Source organism: Octodon degus, unplaced genomic scaffold, assembly GCF_000260255.1.
Source record: "Octodon degus isolate 3935 unplaced genomic scaffold, OctDeg1.0 scaffold00010, whole genome shotgun sequence".
Classification (NCBI taxonomy): domain Eukaryota; kingdom Metazoa; phylum Chordata; class Mammalia; order Rodentia; family Octodontidae; genus Octodon; species Octodon degus.
The window spans coordinates 4,630,070-4,649,325 of NW_004524586.1; the positions used below are offsets into that span (position 1 = coordinate 4,630,070).

Genomic DNA, 19,256 nt, shown 5'->3' on the forward strand with positions numbered 1-19,256 from the left:
AGACAAGGATGTTCTCTATCACCCTTCCTATTCAATATGGTTTTGGAATCATTGGCTAGAGCCATTATAAAAGAGGGAAAAATAAAAAGAATAAGAACAGGTAAAAAAGAAGTTAAATTATCATTATTTGCAGATGACATGATACTTTACTTGGAAGACCCAAAAAACTCCACCAAGAAGCTACTAGAATTGATACACAAATTCAGTAACATAGCAGGATACAAAGACAATACCCAAAAGTCAACAGCATTCTTCTACACAGATAACAAACACACTGAGAGGAAATTAGAGAAACAATACCTTTTACAATAGCACCACGGAAAATGAAACACCTTGGAATTCATTTAACCAAAGAACTCAAAGATCTTTTCACAGAAAATTACAGTACTCTGAAAAAAGAGGTCATAGAAGATTTCAGAAAATGGAAAGATATTCCCTGCTCCTGGATAGGAAGAACCAGCATTGTGAAGATGGCCATACTCCCAAAATTGTACAGATTTAATGCAATCCCTATCAAATTACAACCAACATACCTCCCAGACCTAGAGAAATTGTTCCTAAAATTTATTTGGAAGCAGAAAAGACCTAGAATATCAAAGGCAAACCTGGCCAACAAAGACAAGGCAGGAGGCATTACAATTCCTGACTTGAAATTATAGTACAAAGCTACTGTGACAAAATCAGCATGGCATTAGCAACAAAATAGACTTGAAGATCAATAGAATAGATTAGAAGATGCTGAAGCCCCTACAAACATACTCAGCCACCTTATCTTTGATAAAGGGGCCAAACATACTCACTGGAAGAAAGATAGCCTTTTTAACAAATGGTGCTGCAAAAACTGGCTCTCTACATGCCGAAAACTCAAACTTGACCCAGGTCTATCACCATGCACTAAACTAAAGTCAAAATGGATTAAAGATCTAAACATTAAAACAGAAACACTAAATCTCCTGGAAGAGAAAGTAGGAGGAACTCTTGAAGACATAGAGATAGGCAAAGAGTTCATGAACAAAAATCAAATTACACAAGTAATACTTGAAAGAATTAACAACTGCGACCAACTCTTACTGAGGAGTTTTTGCACGTCAAAAGAAATTACCAACAAAGTGAAAAGACAACCCACAAATTTCGAAAAAATCTTAACTAATAAGCACTCAGACAAAGGTCTGCTCTCTAGAATCTATATAGAAGTAAAAACACATTAGGGCCCCTAAATTTAAAGACCCAATCCAGAAATGGGCATCTGAGATGAATACACACTTCTCAGAGGACGAAATTAAAGAAGCAAATAAATATATGAAAAAATGCTGCACATCACTAGCCATCCATGAAATGCAAATTAAAACAACACTGAGATACCATCTCACCCCAGAAAGAATGACTATCATAAAAAAATCACCCAACAACAAATGTTGGAGAGGCTGTGGGGAAAAAGGAACCCTTCTCCACTGCTGGTGGGAATGTAGACTGGTGCAACTGTTATGGAAATCAGTGTGGAGACTCAAGAAACTAGGACTGGAAATCCCATTCAAGCCAGCTATCCTCCTACTGGGAATTTTCCCGGGGGAACTAAAAACGTCATATCATAGTGATATATGTATACCTATGTTTATAGCAGCACAATTTGTGATAGCAAATCTTGGAAACAACCAAGATGCCCGTCACATGAGGAATGGTTGAAAAAGATGTGGTATTTTTATACAGTGGAGTATTATTCAGCTATAAAGAATGATAAATTTGAAGCCTTTATATTGAAGTGGATACCCTTGAAGATACAAGTGAAATAAGCCAGACCCACATGTGTAAATATCATATCGTCTCCCTGGTATAAGAACTCAAAAGAAGAAATACAAATAGAAAGGTATAACACAATTAAAAGGAAAGTGAGAACTTGAGGATTGGACAATGAGGAGAGGGCAAGGAGAAAAGCTGGGAAACAGGAGGGGGCAAATCCATACATTTATACACACAAGATGGGCAAGGCAGTGATCCTGAGAAACATCAGCAGGTTTTTGAAACTAGCAGTTAATTGGTAGGATTCTCACCCTGACCAACTATACATGCTGATACCTAGAACCCACTCCCACACCCAGTGTGGATGCTGTCTGACAGTGAGCACTACCTGCTGCAACAGCAAAGGTCGTGGTGCTACAACAGTGGGTACCCAGAGGTACTCACCACATGACCGGCGCCAGTCAGGCCAGGCTCAGGACCACAGGTGTACACAGATGAAATCTCCAAGTGCCTGACTTACTTGCACACAGGAGATAAATTTCCCTATTTGGAAGCACTCTAGCTAAAACACAAGGACTCTTTCTTAAAGGCTAGCCACAGCAGCAGCACCAGATGAAGGCAGGGTTACAGTCCAACGTCACCATCTCAGAATCCTCATGAAGTGATGGGCATTGAGGTCAATGGCTCATTTAATTCCCCCTCCAGAAAAAAGCAACCAGAAATCACACGCCTGCTGGTGGAAGTCCATAGCCCTACCCAAGAAGTCCTCTTGCCAATCAACCCAGCATCAATCAAAGTAAACCTGACACATTCCTGGGTGCATTCTTAATCTGGCAGGACATAGCAGCTCAGAGAAATATGACACTTGTCCCAAGCCCAGACTCCGGGGACCTTGACTGAACCAATGATATGTTGTCTTCAGCAAATAAATTATAAGGAAAGAAAGGAGATGGAGAGGATAGCTATAGTTGAAAAATTATTTCAGGGACCCGTCAATCAGTATCAGCCAATTGCATTGCAAGGATTTTATTTAAATCCCGATGCCAGCGAAGCATGAAAAGTGTATAACAGGCATGAGAGGCTTGGAATTTCAGACACAAATTTAATACTTTATGAGATCAAAGAATTAATTTTTTAGATAGAATAATTGTGCTGTGGAGTTCTGTTATGGTTTTGCAGCGCTGGGGATGGAACCTAGCGTCAGGCATGTTAACAAAGTGCCCTAGCCCTGAGCGAAACACCTGCCCTCGTGGTGTGTTCACTCTACGGCATCTTTGTCTTTTCGAGATGCGGATGAAGTCCTCTGTCTGGGGTTTGCTTCCTAGCTCAGGGGGCTGGAAGAGAGGGCAGCAGAGGTGATGCATGGGTGGGGGCTCACGGTTACACTTTCAACACGCTTGTGATTTTCTCCAATAAATTATTACAGCAAGCTTGTCAATGTGCTGCTGGGTTTTAGTTTCTAATCATCATTGTATTTAGCACATTCCATTTGTTTTGACATTACCAATTGCAAGGCACACTATTATTCATATGGATATCAAGAAAGGCAAAGTTCTGCCAAGTGAATGATATGGCTCCATCATAAAATGCATTCCAGCTTCAGAACTGTCAGTGCAGAAACATGTATCTTGGAATCGATGGCTACGGTATTATCGTTGTCGCAGTTGGTTAGCTGTAGCCAGCATTTAGTGAGCATTTACAATTAGCTAATCTATGCACAGACACCTGCTTTAATTTCCTGAGAACTCTATGGAGATGGCCTCATTTACAGATACATAAAAGGGAGCCCCAGAGGGAAGCTTCATTTGCCTAAGGTCGGACGGTCAGTAAAAGGCAGCACTGGGTTTGTATCCAGGACTGTCTAACCCAGAGTCTGTCCCTCCGGTGCAGGCCACCTTCTGGCAGCACAGGGGGCCTGGGTGGCACGGGGCTGTCTGGACCTGCACCCGCAACCGCCTCTGGGCCCTCCTGCTGGGACCTTCCCGCTGTGGGCCAGGACATGGGGGCAGGACTCACAGTGTCTGGATGGCCCTCAGGGACGTGAAGGTGCCCTTGGCAAGACTCTGGATCTTGTTGTCATACAGGGAGAGCAGAGAGAGGTTCTGTAGGTCCTGGAAGGCGTCGGGCCGGATGCAGTTGATCTTGTTGGCGTTCAGGAGCCTGGGGGCCAAGCCGGGGCCAGGAGGTAAGAGACAGCCTTGGAACAGACTCTCACCCAGGCACCCTAAAGTCTCTCTCTCCCCTTCAAGGAGCCACTAGAGACACCTTGAGAGCTGCCAGGGAGCACAGGGGTGAAGCCACCTCCTAAAGGCACTGCAGAGGGGACACTCCCCTCCCAGAGTCCTGCTGGGGCTCCAGCTGCTGGGCAGGAGCATTTGTATCCAGGGTCTCCAGTCCTGGGAGAGAATCCTATCCCTAGCTTGTGGTTCTGGAAGGCTGAGTTGGCTTGGTGTCCCCTGCAGGAGACATTCCTGTCCCCAACCATGCTGAGCACCTCAGGAATGCAGTCAGTGTCTCTGAACTCTGGTGTCCTGCAAGTAACTGCTCTGGCCTTTGTCTCCCTCCCTGGCCTCTACAAAGCCTGTCCTCCAAGTGCCTGTCTCAGATGTGTCTGGATCCCAAAGAAGTTGTAAGGCCAAAGGAGTGCAGGCCTCTTCCTGCCCCAACCCAAGGACCCCTGAGAGCAGATGCTTACAGAAGCTGTAGCGTGTATAGGCCTCCAAACACACCACGGGGGAGGTCTGTGATTTTGTTCCCATAGAGGACCCTGGAGAAAAAGCATCAGAAGAGAAGGGTCAGGGTGCATCCCTCCAGGGCCAGCGCAGCTCTGCGGACGCCCACATCCTTCAAGCCATTTGAAGAGCACGCTGCACACATGGGTGCCGCAGACCCTCTCCAGCAGATGGTGCAGCGGTGTCTTCAGAGCGGGCCCCAACGTCCCGTTTGCCCTCCCAGAAGTACCTTCTGTGACTGCGACCTCCACTGTCGGAGTAGCCCCACCCCTGCTGGCACACATGAACCCCATAGAAATCTGCAAAGGGTCCTTTCAGGGGACCTTATGGGAAATTTACCTGGCCCAGGACCCAAAAGGATGAGGAAGTCTGACTGGGCAGCAATGAGTATTACATGGGAAAAAATAGAATGACAGGTGGCGTGTTCAATGTGAAATCTAGGGGGGAAGACTGCAAGTGGTTTTTTTTTTTTTCAATACTTTGTATTCACAAAGTTTTCTACATTGAGCATGAATGAATTCCATGTGTAATTAGAAAAAAGAAAAAGTTAAAAAAGCACAGGCAGGAATGGGCTCAGGCAGATGGTACAAACACTGAGGGAGGCTGGAAAGGGGAAGATTATGTCTCCTGTTGTAGTCAGCTCCCACAAGCCACCACTATAAATATTTAGTCTGAGTTAAAAAAATATATATCAAACATGGCTGATAGAGGGCACGTCAGGTGCAGGCCCGGTGGTGGGACCCAGGATGGCTCATGTGGCGAGCTTAAAAAGCCACTGTGGCTTACAGAGGAAAATGAATGGCACAGTAGCTTGGATTGTCCCAGCCAGCATCTGCAACTCTCAAATATGGACAGATCTTCCGGAGCATCCTTCCAGCCACTGTGTGGCAAATGGAGTGGAGCGGACTGAAGCAGGGACCGAGGGCAGGGCTGGCCACAGTGGACACAGACGACCAGGAGCTGGCTGGGCCTGGCGTCAGTGAACAACGTAACCCACCTAAGTGGGTTATTTTACCTTTTGCTCTGACTGGTACAGCCGAGTGTAAGAGTTTCACCCACTTCAGAGGAACAGCCCTGTCTGGCCTCTCCTCGCATCAGGCTGTCAGGCAGAGCTGTGCCAGCGGCACACGCGGAAGCTCCTGCACGCGACTCAGAACTGGCCCCACCCACCCCTGGGACAACCTGGAGGGAAGAACTTGTGCCAGAGGCAGGGAGCTGGCCTCTCCTATGCTCTCCCAGGGGCACAGGCCTCTGGTCTACGCCTTCGTGAATGAGTGCTGCCACCGGGTAAGTGGACACTCTTGGGCAACATCACTACCCATGGGAGCTTGCCTGGCCACAGGGCGCCCTGGGTGTGCTCTCTGCACAAAGCACCACGTGACTTCAGAGGGCAGGAGGGTTGCTGAGCCTGGGAGTTCATGTGAGTGTTTTGGGGAAAGGTGATGCTGTGTGACACTTTGTGAATGGATAGACCACCGACCTGAGGGAAACAGGTGAAAGGCAGCACTGAGTCCGTGTCAACCGCCACACCTTGTGATCAAGTGTGTTTGAAATAAAAGATATCAAGGTGTGGCAGATGTTTCCGCTGGAGCTGATGGCCGATGTCCCTGTGGGTGCCCAGGGACGGCTCAGGACTCTTCTGGGAAGAGGTGAGTCAAGATGACTCCCTTAAAGAATGCTGGAACATCCCTACCCTAGTGAAGAGAGCAGCTCAGTGGTCAGGACTGCATCCCGCCCAGCCTGCTGGGCACTCAGCCCTCAATGCCCTCCTCTTGCTGGTGCCCCAGGGGGGCTGCCAGGAGGAAGGGTGAGCTGGGCACAGTAGCTCCGGACTCTGCAGCCCGAGAGAGGGTGCTTTGCGGAGGCCAGGAGGCTGGGGCTGTGCAGAGGAACCTGTGGTGCCCAGCTCCGCAGGGACCAGGAGTCCTGCATGGTGACGTTACCTGAACTCAGTGGAGGGGCCCTGGGACCTCTGGCTCACTCCTCAGGGCCCCCAGGCCACCCCAGGGGCCTTGCTGCTGTTACTCACAGTGAGTCCAAGGAGCGGAGGCCCTGGAAGGCGTCAGGCGCCATCTCAGCAATCTGGTTGTTGCTCAAGTCTCTGGAGGGCACAGAGGGGACGCAGTTGAGCCCCTGCTGGGCTCTGCAGTCCACAGCGAGCGAGCGTGGGGAAGCCGGGGCACCTGGCTGTGCCCTATGGGCCGCCTGCATCCTTGCTCGCTGTTACTGGCGCCCACACTGATAGGGGAGGCTGGCCAGCAGCACGTGGGCCTGGGCCGCTGCAGGCCCCACCGTGGCCTGGGAGGCGGCAGCACCTCTGCGGTGCCCCTGGTCCAGGCTCTCCTTTCTGCCCTGTGCCAGCTGGGTGCGGTGGCGGGAACTTACATCCTGCGCAGCTTTCTGTAGGGAGAGAAGGCTCCTGGAGGGATGGACTTGATTCCATTGAGCTCCAAGCGGCTGCAGAGAAGAACAGGGGCAATAGGTCCAGGTCACCCGGCCACGCCTCCTAGGCTCACCCGGCCACGCCTCCTAGGCTCACCCGCCCAAGCAGGCCTTGCATCGTGGATCGCTGCTCCCCTCCCCCTCTGAGGCTGCAGGCTGGGCAGCTGTGTGGGCACCTGCTGTGCTACGAGCCTCATTATCCCAGGGCTCCATGGCCGAAAGGTAGCCACAAGGACAGTCATTGGCCCACTGGAGGTCACCTGGCACCCTTGCACTGGGCTCACCACAGGGGGACACTCCTCCCAACCCTTCAGAGTCTCCCAGCCTTGGACAGAGAGCGCAGCCTGCTCAGGGCAACTCTTCTCCACATGCCACTGAAGGGTCTGGCAGTGAGGCCTGGGGCAGTACCTACTCCGGCTCTTCTGGGGCAGCCAGAACCTGCCTTGCTGGTGGGGGAGGGGTCCCAGCCCTTCCCTGTCCCGCACTCACATCTCTGTCATGGTCTCAGGCAGGTTGGCAGGGATGGCAGTGAGGCCTTTGCCACGACAGTCCACAATGCCGTTGCTACAGGTGCACATGGCTGGGCAGGAGCCGGAAGAAAGGGTGCAGGCAGGCACTCGCCCCGCCTCCCCCTGGCCTGCGGGGCAGCAGAGTGCAGCCTCAGTGCCCTGTATCAGCCCCACCCTCCCCAGGCCCGTGCTGATGGGTGGCACAGGGGGCAGTTTCTGTGGATGAGGACAAACCAGAGGAGGTCACCATGGGTGCAGAAAAGAAGGGATTCTGAACTTGGATGTAACACTGGGCTCCCGGACACAGCAGGCACTGTCAGCAGACATTTGCTGAATTCAGTCTGAGCTGCTCTGGACGCTGATCCCAACACTAAGAAATCCTGGCCTAAAATTCTGAAGCTTTGTGTTCTGGTCCAAGTCGCATCACACTTCTGAGCCCCCCACTCCTATCATGGGACGGCAACAACTATGTGCATGTTTTAGTCAGGGTTTTACTCCTGGTACCAAATTCTGCCTTACTTGCTCTTCTCTCATTGCTGAGACAAATACCCGACACTCAAAATGAGGGAAGGAAAGGTTTATTTAGCTCACAGTTACTGGAGGTTTCAAGATACTGGAGGAGCGGCTGGGGCACTGTGGTGTCCAGGATGACCCTCTCCGCGTCTCCGAGAAAGCGCAGGCTAGCCAGTTTCAAGGTTCGCGCCACTCTGGCCCTGCCCCGGTCCTCTGGCCCCGCCCCTCTGGCCCCGCCCCGGTCCTCTGGCCCCCCCTCTCCCGCCCCCGCCCCGGTCCTCTGGCCCCGCCCCTCAAGTCATGCCTTGCCCCTTCTGCCCCATAACTTACATGAGGCTTTGGGGGCACAGCTAGACACAAACCATAACAGTGCACTCCCTGCTCACTCTGCTGTGTACTGCAGTACGTGTGGTACATGCAGAGCCTCATTTACACCCTCTTATACAACCCCTCGAGGGGCCTGTGAGCACTGCCTGTTCACAAGTGAGGCCACTCAGTCCTGGATGTTAATCTGCAGAAATCCACAAGCTGAATTAATAGATGGTACAACCAGGATCAAGCCCCGTGTCTGACATGCGCCCACACTTTGACCGGCCCGGGTGCACAGCACACAGCCATCGCCCGGACGTGGGCCGCTCCTGCACCACTGTTAGGAAGTCTGTCACCAGCGACTGCTCTGCTTGCTGTGAGCTTTACGTGAGTTATACAGTGTGTTCCCTTTTGGATCTGCTTTTTATACCCAGTATAAAAACTCTGCAATTCACCATGTTGTCGAGTGTAGCAGTAGTGAATTTTTGTTGTTGAATAGTGCACCATTATGTGTCTACACCGTGGTCCCTGGGCTGTCTCCAACTTTGGGTGATTGTGGAGAAAGCGGCCCCCAGCACTCTTGGGCGTGTCCTGCAGAGAAAACACACCTGCCACCAGCAGAGTTACAGGTCAGAGGCCTGCGGGGCTTCTGCAGATGCTGGGAGGCGGCTCCGCAAGGCATCCGGGCTGCTTTGTCCTCCTGCTGGGCACCTAACATCTAGCACCTAACATCTAGGGCCGTGTTCCTACTATGCCCTTCTCAGGAAAGGGGCTGTCAGGATGTGCAGACTCCAGGGGAGGAAATAACATCACGATAAATCAATACACGTGGAAACCAGGGTATTCCCAATGCAAAGAAAAAGGTTGCGTTTCAAAATAAAAGAAGCCCAAGAGATCCGTACCTGCCCCTAACCCTGGCCCCCTAGGGCCGTGCACCTTCAGTGTCCTCTCGCCCAGCACATCCCTGCAGTGCACACGCACGCACACACCGCACACAAGCTGCTCTGCGCACACACACACACGTGTGCACATGCTCCCACAGCAGCCCTGAGCACAGAGGCGCTCAAGCCTGGTCTCTGGCATCTGCAGTACTTTGCAGGGGACAGCCACACTCCAAAGCCTCACACTGAGGCTTCCTGGAGTCATGGAGCAAGGGAGGGCAGGGGTGGCCACCAGGGAGCAGCCTGTGAGAAGGGGGCTCCAACAAGCACAACTGGGGTGCAGGAGGAGGAATCCCAAGGATGCGGAGGTGCACCCCCAGGGCCATATAGAGAGAAGTCAGTTGAGCTGTTGCAGGAGCCCTGGAGGGCTGGTGAGAACTGCTGCCTAGGCTTGTGGGTTCCTCCAGGCCTTTCTGGATCAGTATTAGAGACCAAAGTAGTCAGGGAGGAAGTGAGGGACCCACCCTAGAACCCTAGATGGAACAGGAAGGGGCAGGCCTTGGGGTCTCCTCGCCTGAAACCACGATTAGGGACCAAATGCAATGACCTGTCAGGTAGCAGGGTGAGGCAATGGGAAGGTGGGACAGGGTAGGAGAATGCGGGAGAGGCCTTGGGAAGGCACAGAGATAGTCGGGGCTGGGACAGAAGGGACACGGAATGGAAGAGGCCACGTGGGGACGGGCAGGGGAAAAGAGAGGAAACGAGGAGCATAGCATGTGGACAAAAAGTAATGGCAGGAATAGCAGCTGGCAGTGGGCAAAGATGGGAGGTCCTGGGATCAGAAGATAATGGTGGGGACAGGAGATGATGGTGGGACAGGAAGTAATGGGCCAGGATGGGTGGAGATGGAGTCGGGTGCTGGTGTGATTACAGGTGGTCGTGGCGGTGACAGCAGGAGGACAGGAGGAGCAGTGGGCGAGGCCAGGCACAGGGGCAGCTCTAGGCCCTGGGCAGGACGCACGCACCTGAGCAGCTGAACTCATGTCTCTGGATCTCAGCCACATTGAGGCCGCGCAGGCTGGCGGGGCCCGAGCACTGCGTAAAGAGTCCGATGGTCGGCCGCTGCCTCAGCCACTGCGACAGCCAGGCCAGGTGGCAGTCACAGAACAGGTGGTTGGAGTGCAGGCGGCTGCAGAAGGACAGCGTGGCTTGTCACCCATGTGGAGCCTGAGCTCCAGCCAAACAGTGGGAATCCTACCCCAGGAGAGGCTGGGCCCAGCCCTGGGTTCAACTCGAAGTTTTCCTGGGAAACTTTCTGGTCCCCTCTCCTCCCTGCCTCCCTGGGGGACACCTTGGCTGCAGGGTGCCAAGGACCATCCTGGCATCCCACTGAGCTCACACACAAAAAAGACTCCACTATCAGGATCACTCAGCCCATTGTTAAACACAAAAGGGAAAAACAAACACAAAGGACACTGCATGCCCAGCCACTTCAGATTCTTTCCTCCCGCTCTGTTTCTACAGAGCAGAGCACTGGGCTGGCCTGTAGGGCACAGGGGAGAGCCCAGGGCGCACAGGGGAGAGCAGCCCCTGCCCCCTGGCCGGCCCTGCCTCCTTCCCCACCATGCTGGGCAGCAGCCCTGAGCTGGCCTGTGGGGCACAGGGGAGAGCGGCCCCTGCCCTCTGGCCAGCCCTGCCTCCTTCCCCACCATCCCGGGCAGCAGCCTCATGCACGCTCGGCGCCCAGCTCCCCCCCACCCCCGACTCACAAGGTCCGCAGCTTGGGCATGTGGTTGAAGCTGGACACAGGAATCGTGGTAATATTGTTGTTGTTCAGGGTCCTGAAAGGGGGCACTGGTCATTTAGCATCTGCCCAGCAGGACGGCCTGCAGGACAGAGCTCAACGTGAAGGAACGTCTGGGGAGGATGCTCCGCAGCTTGCACGGCCCGGCAGGGAGCACCAGCCCCAGGCAGCAGGTCCCCCAGTGGGAAACCCCACAGTGACTGGAGCCAGCTACTGATTCCAAGTTTAGAAGGACAGGAAAGAGGCTCTGGTGCACCCGAGGGTCACCTGAGGGTGCGGCTTGGATCAAAGGGTGAGAGAAAGCGCAGCCTTGTAGCCTTCTGTATCAGGGCTACAGCCCACGCTTCAGCCTGGGCAGGCATAAGCCCAGGAGCGGGGCCTCCCATCCTCAGGTGACCCCAGGCTGTCCTGCCTCCCATGCCCAGCTCCCTACTGCCTTCTGGGCCCCCGGGTTTACTTACAGCACCTCCAGCCCCCGCAAGGCCCGGAAGGCCCCTTCCTCGATGCAGCTGATCTGATTCTTGTCCAGCTGTCTGTGAAGCAAAGGAGCATTGTGGAGAAGGGGTACAGTCCCTAGGGCAGGGCACCCTAACTTTTAGACCAAGCATGTCATTAAAAATAAAGGGGCCGGGGAGATAGCTCAGTAGAATAAGTATTTGCCTGGCAAGCACAAGGTCCTGAGTTCAATCCCCGGTTCCGCAAAAAAAAGGGGGGGGCAGGCCTGGTCCCAATCATTTGTTTTCACACAATGTGAAAATCGAATAGTAACTATTAATAAAAGCTGGGTGTCTTCTTATTCTCTATGAAAACAGTGAGTAGGAATGACAATCTCATTGCTCTGTCCAACCTTGCATAACCACTAGGAGAGACACTCTCCCTTACATTTTGTAAACTATGCGGAGGGTTCTGGCAGCTAAAAACTGGGACAGAGTAACTTGGGAGCGGCAGCAGCCGCAGCCAACACACACACTCCCTCCGAGCACCGAGTGAGACCGACTGGCAGCAGCTGCCTGGCGCGCCACTTGCAGAGTGCGTGCAAGCTGTGCCTTCAGCTCTGTGGGGAAGGACGCCGCAGTGCGTCCCCAGTGTCTGCCCCGGCGGGTGAGAGCTACGTGGCGAGCCGGTCTGGCACGGCATTTGCCACCCTGTGTAGTCAGACCTCAGGCAGGTAGAAAGCCTGGGCCAGAGCAACCCCGAAGAGTACCGCAGACCATTGCATCGGAGCAGTGTAGGGCAGTGCCTGCAGCTCCACACTGCCCTTAAAGCTCAGGCCAAGCCTGAGACACGGAACGACTACCCTCAGCTTATGGGGTTGTGATTAGAGGGCAAGACCAAACCCAGCTCTCCGGATCCAAAGATGAGGGCGATGGGCTGAGAGCACAGCCTCATAGCGCAGTGTGACCCTCCTCAGCCTAATCCCAGAGTCCCTGTGAGGCTCTGCTTGGTTCTCACACAGCAGCATGCCCGAAGAAAGGGTGGGTACCCTGTTCCCTCCATTCCCAGAATGTTCCAGGAGCCCATGCTGGTAGGAACCATCTCAGAGCCAGCCCACTCCTTGGGGCCTGGACCCCATAGCACAGGGACATCCATGGGGTGCAGGTGACCCTCGGGTAGTTCCGAGCCCGCAGCCTTCTCTTTCCCAGGCCTGTACTCACAGGTTTTTAAGCTCTGTAGCTCCACGGAAAGCCTTCCTGGGGATGGCCTGCAGGGCATTCTCGCTCAGGTCCCTGTGGAGAAGACACTGCTCAGGGAAAGGCTGCCAACACAAGGCCACCATGAGCCAGGGAGACCAGGGGCCAGATGCACCCCAGCGGTCACTGTCATATCCGGTGTCCAAGACAGTGGCCATCCAAGGAAGCACGTGCTGAATGAAGGAGCGAATGAATGAGGGGGAGCTGGAGGGAGCAGCCCGGCCTGCAACAGCTCTGCCAGCTCACCCATGTCGCTGCACTCGCACAGCACCCCGCAGGCAGGGCGTCAGAGTCTGTGGGAGGCGGAGCCGTCTGGCTGCCTCAGCTCCGCGTTTTACCATGAGGAAGCTGCAGGCCCGCACTCCGCTAGAGGCACACGGATGGGCTCCCAGCCAGCCAGCCAGTGGGCAGCCAAGCCAGGTAGGGAGCCCAAAGGCCCCGCCCCTGGGGACTGTGGGTAGTGGCACCAGGAGACTCAGGGCCTCACCAGGGACTGGAACCTGTTTAGGCACGGGCGGCTTCGGGTCCTCACACCCACTTCCCACCCCAAGGGGGCTTCCAGGGATGGCTGCCAGTCGCAGCAGGCAGGGCTCTAAGGGTGCAGCCCCTGTCACGCTGGGGTGAGAGTGCAGGCCCTGCGAACTTCGACAAGCCCCCAGGCCAGCTTCTGGGAGTGGGGACTCTTGCTTTGCTCATTTTGCAGAGGGAACAGCTGAGCTCCAGGACATGAAGGGTCCCGATCTATGCAAGACACGCTGTCTGGGTCTTCGAGGCGGGCAACCAGAGGCTGGCTGTCCAGCGTGAGGCCCAGCGCTGAGCAGTTCTGCAGGCTCCACCCCTTCCCCTGGGAAGGTCCTGGGGTTTAAACAGGCTCTCCCTTTCAGCTACTCTTGCCACGACAGGAACAGGGCCCATAGGCCCATGGGCTGCTCTCACGGCCACCTCCATCTGGGGTGTCCAGTTGAGACAAGAGGGCAGAAGGTCTAGCCATACATGCCAGGGCCTGGGCCAGCCTTTGCGCTCGGAGTGCAGCCTACCAACCTCCCAGCCGTGCATCTGCAAATCAGCTTTCCCCTCTCCTGCCTCAGTTTCCTCAGGTACAGGTAGGGAACGTAAGCGCCTTCGGGGTGACTGTCCCCAGCCCCCCTACATGGTGGAGAACCCTCCTCTGTGTGCTCCCCCGTCAGCCTGGCTTCCCACCCTGCAGACAGCCTTCAGAAGAACGGTGCAGGCACAGGAATTGGCAGGGGCTCCGCTGCCGCGGTGTCCTGCTCCTGTCCTCTCTCCTCCAGGACTGCGCCACCTTCCTTTCCTAGCCTCATTCTATGGAGCAGCCCGTGTGACCTTCCCGGCGGCTGTCCTCCCGCTGGCCCGCTCCCCCCTCGCCTGACTCTGCAGCCTCTTCTACACCGCGCCCACCGAGGCTGCTCCCAGCCTGGCTCCAGCACCCGCTGGCTCAGGCCTCATGTTTTCAGCCGCGCTTGTTTTCCGAGAGCATTTCCGCCTTTAATAACCTGCGGAGCCCTGGTCCTCCGTTCCTTCACCTGGAAAGAGCTCCTTGTCACCGCTACATGCACAGAATCGCCACCAGGTGGCGTAGCCCCTGCAGGCTCTATTGCCGGTCTGCGGTCTGAAGATCTGGGTCGCCGTTGCTCTAGGGGATGCTGCTCCTAGGTGGTGGAGTGACAGGTAAATTGCCAGGCTCGGAGCAAGGGCTGAGGCCGCAGGCTGAGCAAGGGATTGCGTGCATTTGGGGCCCCTGGCCACAAGAGCTCCCCAGCAACTCAGGGTCAAAGTGGATATGGGAGCCTCCCAGGGAGGCAGATCGGCCTCGATGGAGCGCTGACCTGTACATGTAGTGACCGGGCCGGGCTGCAGGGCACAGAGCCAAGCACAGTGCGGTCAGCCCCGAGCACTCAGGAGAGGGCAGAGGCAGGGAACAGCAGAGCTGGTCCTCTACTGCGCCGCTGCGTGCTGAGCGTCAGCGGCCCCCGGGGACCCCGGAGACTTGCTTCTGTGAAGCCTGCACCAGCACACGACAGTCACAGGAAGAGTGGTTTTTCCACAGAGAGCAGAGCAAGCAGCTCTACAGAAGGAAAGTGGATCACTGCTGAAGCAGAATCCTGGGAAGTCTAAGTTTGCCAGACAGAAGTGGGAAATGGGGGAATGGCGGTCTAAACAGTGGGAACAGCTTTGTCAAAGCCAGGTGGGCGCCTGTGGGTGCACAGGAGGTTGCGATAGTTTAACAATATATGCACAAATTCTCCAACAGTCTCCTTTCGAAACACAGCCTAATCTCCTCCCTTTGACTGAGGGTAGGACTTGGTAAGACTTGGAAGAACACCACCAGGGGCAGGGAGGCAGGAGTGCCTGTGGTGGGGACGGGAAGACAAGGGCAGGGGGTGTCACAGGGGACCCCTCCAACAGTGGGAAGGCGGGGTGCGCAGGGAGGCAGGGCTCGCAGGAGCCGCTCATCCTCCTAGTCGGCAGTTCGCCCTCCGGCCTAGCATGACACTCACATCCATTATTCCTCTTAATCCTCACCACAACCCTGCAAGGAAAGCTTTTTATTTGTATTGATTCGTTTATCGACTGAGCCCAAACCTTGTTCCAGAAAGGCTTTGAGGTGCCTTGCAGGGATTTAGAAACCAGCAGGAGCAGGAGTGAAAATGGGGCATAGATAGAGAAGTGAAAAATCAATGGTGGGGGCTCAGTGGCTACCTCTGAGCCTGGGGGGTCCAGGCCCGGAGCCAGCTGTGCGCCAGCGTGGGAGCAGCGGATCTGGCCAGCTAGCGGCCTCCCCGACACAAGTGTGTCTAAAAGGATCCTCTTCTCGGGGGTGCAGCTGTTTGGGCACTCAGACGAGATGAGAATTTTCCCAGGGGTCTTTATGAAAAACGACAGTGTGGCCTAATCAATAACGCTAGATCCTCACAATAAATGAGTTTCAAGTGTGGTTCTTATAATAGCGTGGCATCATGGCATGACTCAGGAAAAGCGGTTCTGCAAGGATTTGCACCAGGAAGAAGACAAGAAGGGAGAGAGGGGCAGATGGAGGCCCAGGCCTGTGTGTGCAGGGCACAGAGGACCGCGCAGGCCTGGCGCGGCTAGGAAGAGGCGGGAGCACTGGGGACACCGGGATACGCCAGCGCGGGTGTGTTCTGACTTTGCTGCGGAGCACTGAAGCTTCCGGGAGAAGACACAGCCCCCAGGCAGGCCAGCAGACAGGACGGACGCGTGGTGCTGGGCCGGGTGTAAGCTGACCCCACTCCAGCTCAGGCTGCCGGGGGAGCCATCCCCCAGACCAGAGGAGCGCAGGAAGCCTCAGACGTCTCAGGAAAAGGCAGTGTGCCGCCAGCAAAGGGGGTGGTGCGCAGACCAAACTACGCAGAACCTGCTCCCATTTCTGCCATTTACCAGCCAGGAACCTAGGGTACGCTGCAAGCCTCAAGTTCCCTGAGTGGGCATAAAAATTCCTACCATACAGAGGCTTGTGGAGGATCACGGGAGCTCGTGTTCTTCAGGGACAGTGCCTGCCACGGCAGCACTTCCTTTGGTCAATATTCAAAAATGCTAGGTTTTGTTCTTCCCTATGGTTTCACAGCTGTTCCCATAGTGCCCACGAGGGGGCGCCAGAAGCTGTCCCCGGGCTGGATGCTGCCTTGTGTCCCATCTTTTTCACCCATTTGACTTCATGCCCGGCTAACACTGGTCTTTCCTAGCCCTCTTTGAACAGTTTTCTTGGCTCTGTTTGCACCTGGTCTGCATAGAAGCCTCAAAGCACTGCCTGCCTTTTGCCTGGCATATTTTTTCCTGGCCAGGAGCCTTCTTTGTCTCCCCAGACTGTCGTTTTTGCCCCATCCTCCGCACAGGGTGGCCTATCGCAGGCTCTCGAGCGCAGGTGGCTCTGCTTTGTTGGGTCAGCGTGGGAGCTTCTGGGGTCCCACACATCGAGGCCAGCTGGCCTGGTCCTGGCAGGTGGGAAGTGGAGGGTCCGGAGCAGACAGGAGCTCCCAAGAGGTCCCAGGAGGGCACAGAGGAGAGAGCCCATCGCAGATGTCACGGTGGACGCTTGGGCCCGACAGACCCTGGCTGACTGCTCACTCCGTGGGTCCTGGACAAGCTGTCCCACTGGCCTGTGCAAAATGAGGACCTGAAGTGGCACCCACTTGCCCACTACACCAGCTATGCATTTTCCCTCGGCTCCTCGAACTTCCTGCCATGGCCCCTCTGAGCCTGCTGCAGCCTCTGCCTGGCGGTTCTCCCGACTCTGAGCATCCCCCTCACATCTCAGGCTACCGATCGCTGCCCTCTTTCCTAACTGGTCGTGCTCCTCTGGCTCCCAGAAACCCCACTGCTTTTCCTGTCTAGCGTGGACCCAAGACATACAGGTATATTAAGTATAATGAAATGCTGACAGACTGATCTCGCAAGGGCAGACACTTGGGCTCCTGTTATATCCTGGGTACTGGTGCTTTGTGGGGTTCAGGGATTTTTAGCTGAACTGAGCTAAAGGAATTCTTCCATGACTCTCTGCTCCAATTCCTTTGTGTTTTCCTAACCAAAGTAAAGAGTTAGAATAGGCCTGTGCTGCCAGGACACGGCTAGGGCAGAGAGGCGGGCTCCGCGCCACGGAGACCAGCGGCCCTCACTGGGAGCTGGGGCTTCCCCCTGCTCTGCCTGACCTGACAAGAGTGGGAGGGAGCGACGTGCTGAGCGTTCACTTGGAGGTGCTGAGGATGCCGTACAGGTCCTGCCTGCTGCCTTTCCACATGCCAACAAGATGTTCATCATTAAATCCTCAGGTGGTCCCACGGTAGCACCAGCAGCCTCAGCAAGGGTTTTGGGGAGCCCCAGAGAAGGTGAGCTACTGTCTTGGGACCCTCCAAGAAATAGAAGGACCTGGTGCCCCTGGGACTAGATAAGGAGCTCGAAGTAAAGGCCCTGCAGCCAGGGACGCTGCCTCGCCTGCGCATCATCACCCAAGAGTGAGGGCGGGCAGGAGGCCAGCTTCTGCCAGTAGCAGCCCTTGCAGGGTTTGGTGACATCCCCTTGACTCTAGCCAGCCTCCTTCCACTGAAGAGAAGGGACAACCAGGCTGGCTCTGTGGCTTGGGCTCTGTCACCAGGAACCCTGCACCAGCCGCCCCTCCAGCACACCCTGCCAGGGCTGGGGAAACCAGGTCAGGACCCCATGTTCTCGCTGCTAATCCCCCTTCATGCTCTAACCTGATTGGTCCCTGCTGGCAGACCAGCCTCTTGGGGGATTAGCTGGAGCCCATGTGGGACTGCTGGGCACCAGCCAAGGTCGAGCTCTGCTCTGGGCTCCTGGCACCTGCCCAGTCACTCCACTGCAAACAAGTGCTCTGTGGGCATTTCCAGCTCTGGAAAGGCTCTGTGCAGTCCAGCCTGTGCCCTCACCCACTGTGGCCTGACGGTTACCCTGAGCCTGGCCAACACAGGCCTCAGCCAGGAGCCCGGGAAGTCCCGGGTTCCCAAGCACCTCCTCCAGGGCTTCCTTCTCAGGAGATCACTGGATTGAGGACTCAGCATGGAGCAGATGATCAGCGCGGGTGGTTGCGTGCAAGTTTTCAAACCCTCCAGCCCAGCCTTCTCCTAAAGCAGGAGTTACTGCCACCTGGCTTAGCTGAGGCTGTGCGCTGTCCTGGCCAGGGCAGCTGCCCCACTCATCCTTCTGTCATTGTCCTCTTGGGCTCTATAGGAAGAGCGGGGCCGCAGGCCCGGGACCTGAGGCTCCAGACACTCCAGACCGGGCCCACACCAAGCCGGGCTCAGGCAGAACCTACGGTCAGCTCCCACTGCCGGCGACAGTTCTGAGTTCCAGGCGGAGTCACACCCTCAGTGTGCTGGTGGAAGCCAGTGCCTTGCCCCGGGCAGCCTCTCACTGCTGTGGTTGGCATGGGGAGTTCGGAGCAGACGGCACCTTGGAATTTACTAGACGGTACGGCTCCATCCTGAGTCAGACTGCGCAGAGCAAGGTCCGGGCTGACTTTGTATCACAGTCGAGTGCTGCACCTGGCAGCAGGAAGTCTTAAAGCAAGCAGGACCGAAGCTCCTGTCCCAGGCAGCATTTCACAGCAGGGGCCTGACAAAGGGCACGAAGAGCAGGACATTTCAAGGGCAGAGACAGGGAAAGAGCACCTGAGTATGCCACTGCCCACCTTCCCAGGAACAGAGGAGCCTCAGGGATGGGGCAGCGACCAGCGGCTGTGTTTGCCCCACATGTTTTCCCTCATTTCTGCTGGACATGGGGACAGAGGGGACACTGTCCAGCTCGGCTTCGTGCAGAAGCTACCTGCGGGCATTTGTGAGGCGTGGGCTGACAAATCAGCTTGGCTGCTCATGGCCTGAGGGAGCCTTGACACCCTCAGCTGGGACCAGTTCAGGAGGCCCAGTGCCAGCTCCTGCCCAGAGAGGAGATGGGAGAGAGAGACCCTGGGGCACTCTGCACCCGAGAGGTATGCAGGGCATCCCACAGGAAGGCAGTGGGCAGTGCCTCCCCATTCCTGGTCTCTGCCTCCTCCTCTAAGCCTCTTAGATCCTACATCCACTACTACCAGATTGTAAGATTCTAAGGTCCACATAATGAGAGCTCAGACATGCTTTTTGAGGTCTGGG

General features: G+C 55.4%; 1 protein-coding gene across 1 annotated transcript in view; it reads right to left on the reverse strand.

Annotated features, from left to right (window-relative positions):
* The window catches only part of Slit1 (slit guidance ligand 1), a 166,256-nt gene that overhangs the window by 46,819 nt on the left and 100,181 nt on the right, over positions 1-19,256 (reverse strand). Inside the window, exons 5-13 of the mRNA XM_004625506.2 lie at positions 12,583-12,654; positions 11,389-11,460; positions 10,893-10,964; positions 10,149-10,312; positions 7,401-7,548; positions 6,855-6,926; positions 6,499-6,570; positions 4,433-4,504; positions 3,754-3,897 (exon numbers count right to left, since the gene is read on the reverse strand). Of these exons, the coding sequence (XP_004625563.1) occupies positions 3,754-3,897; positions 4,433-4,504; positions 6,499-6,570; positions 6,855-6,926; positions 7,401-7,548; positions 10,149-10,312; positions 10,893-10,964; positions 11,389-11,460; positions 12,583-12,654 (888 nt within the window). The remainder of the gene's footprint in view (positions 1-3,753; positions 3,898-4,432; positions 4,505-6,498; positions 6,571-6,854; positions 6,927-7,400; positions 7,549-10,148; positions 10,313-10,892; positions 10,965-11,388; positions 11,461-12,582; positions 12,655-19,256) is intronic.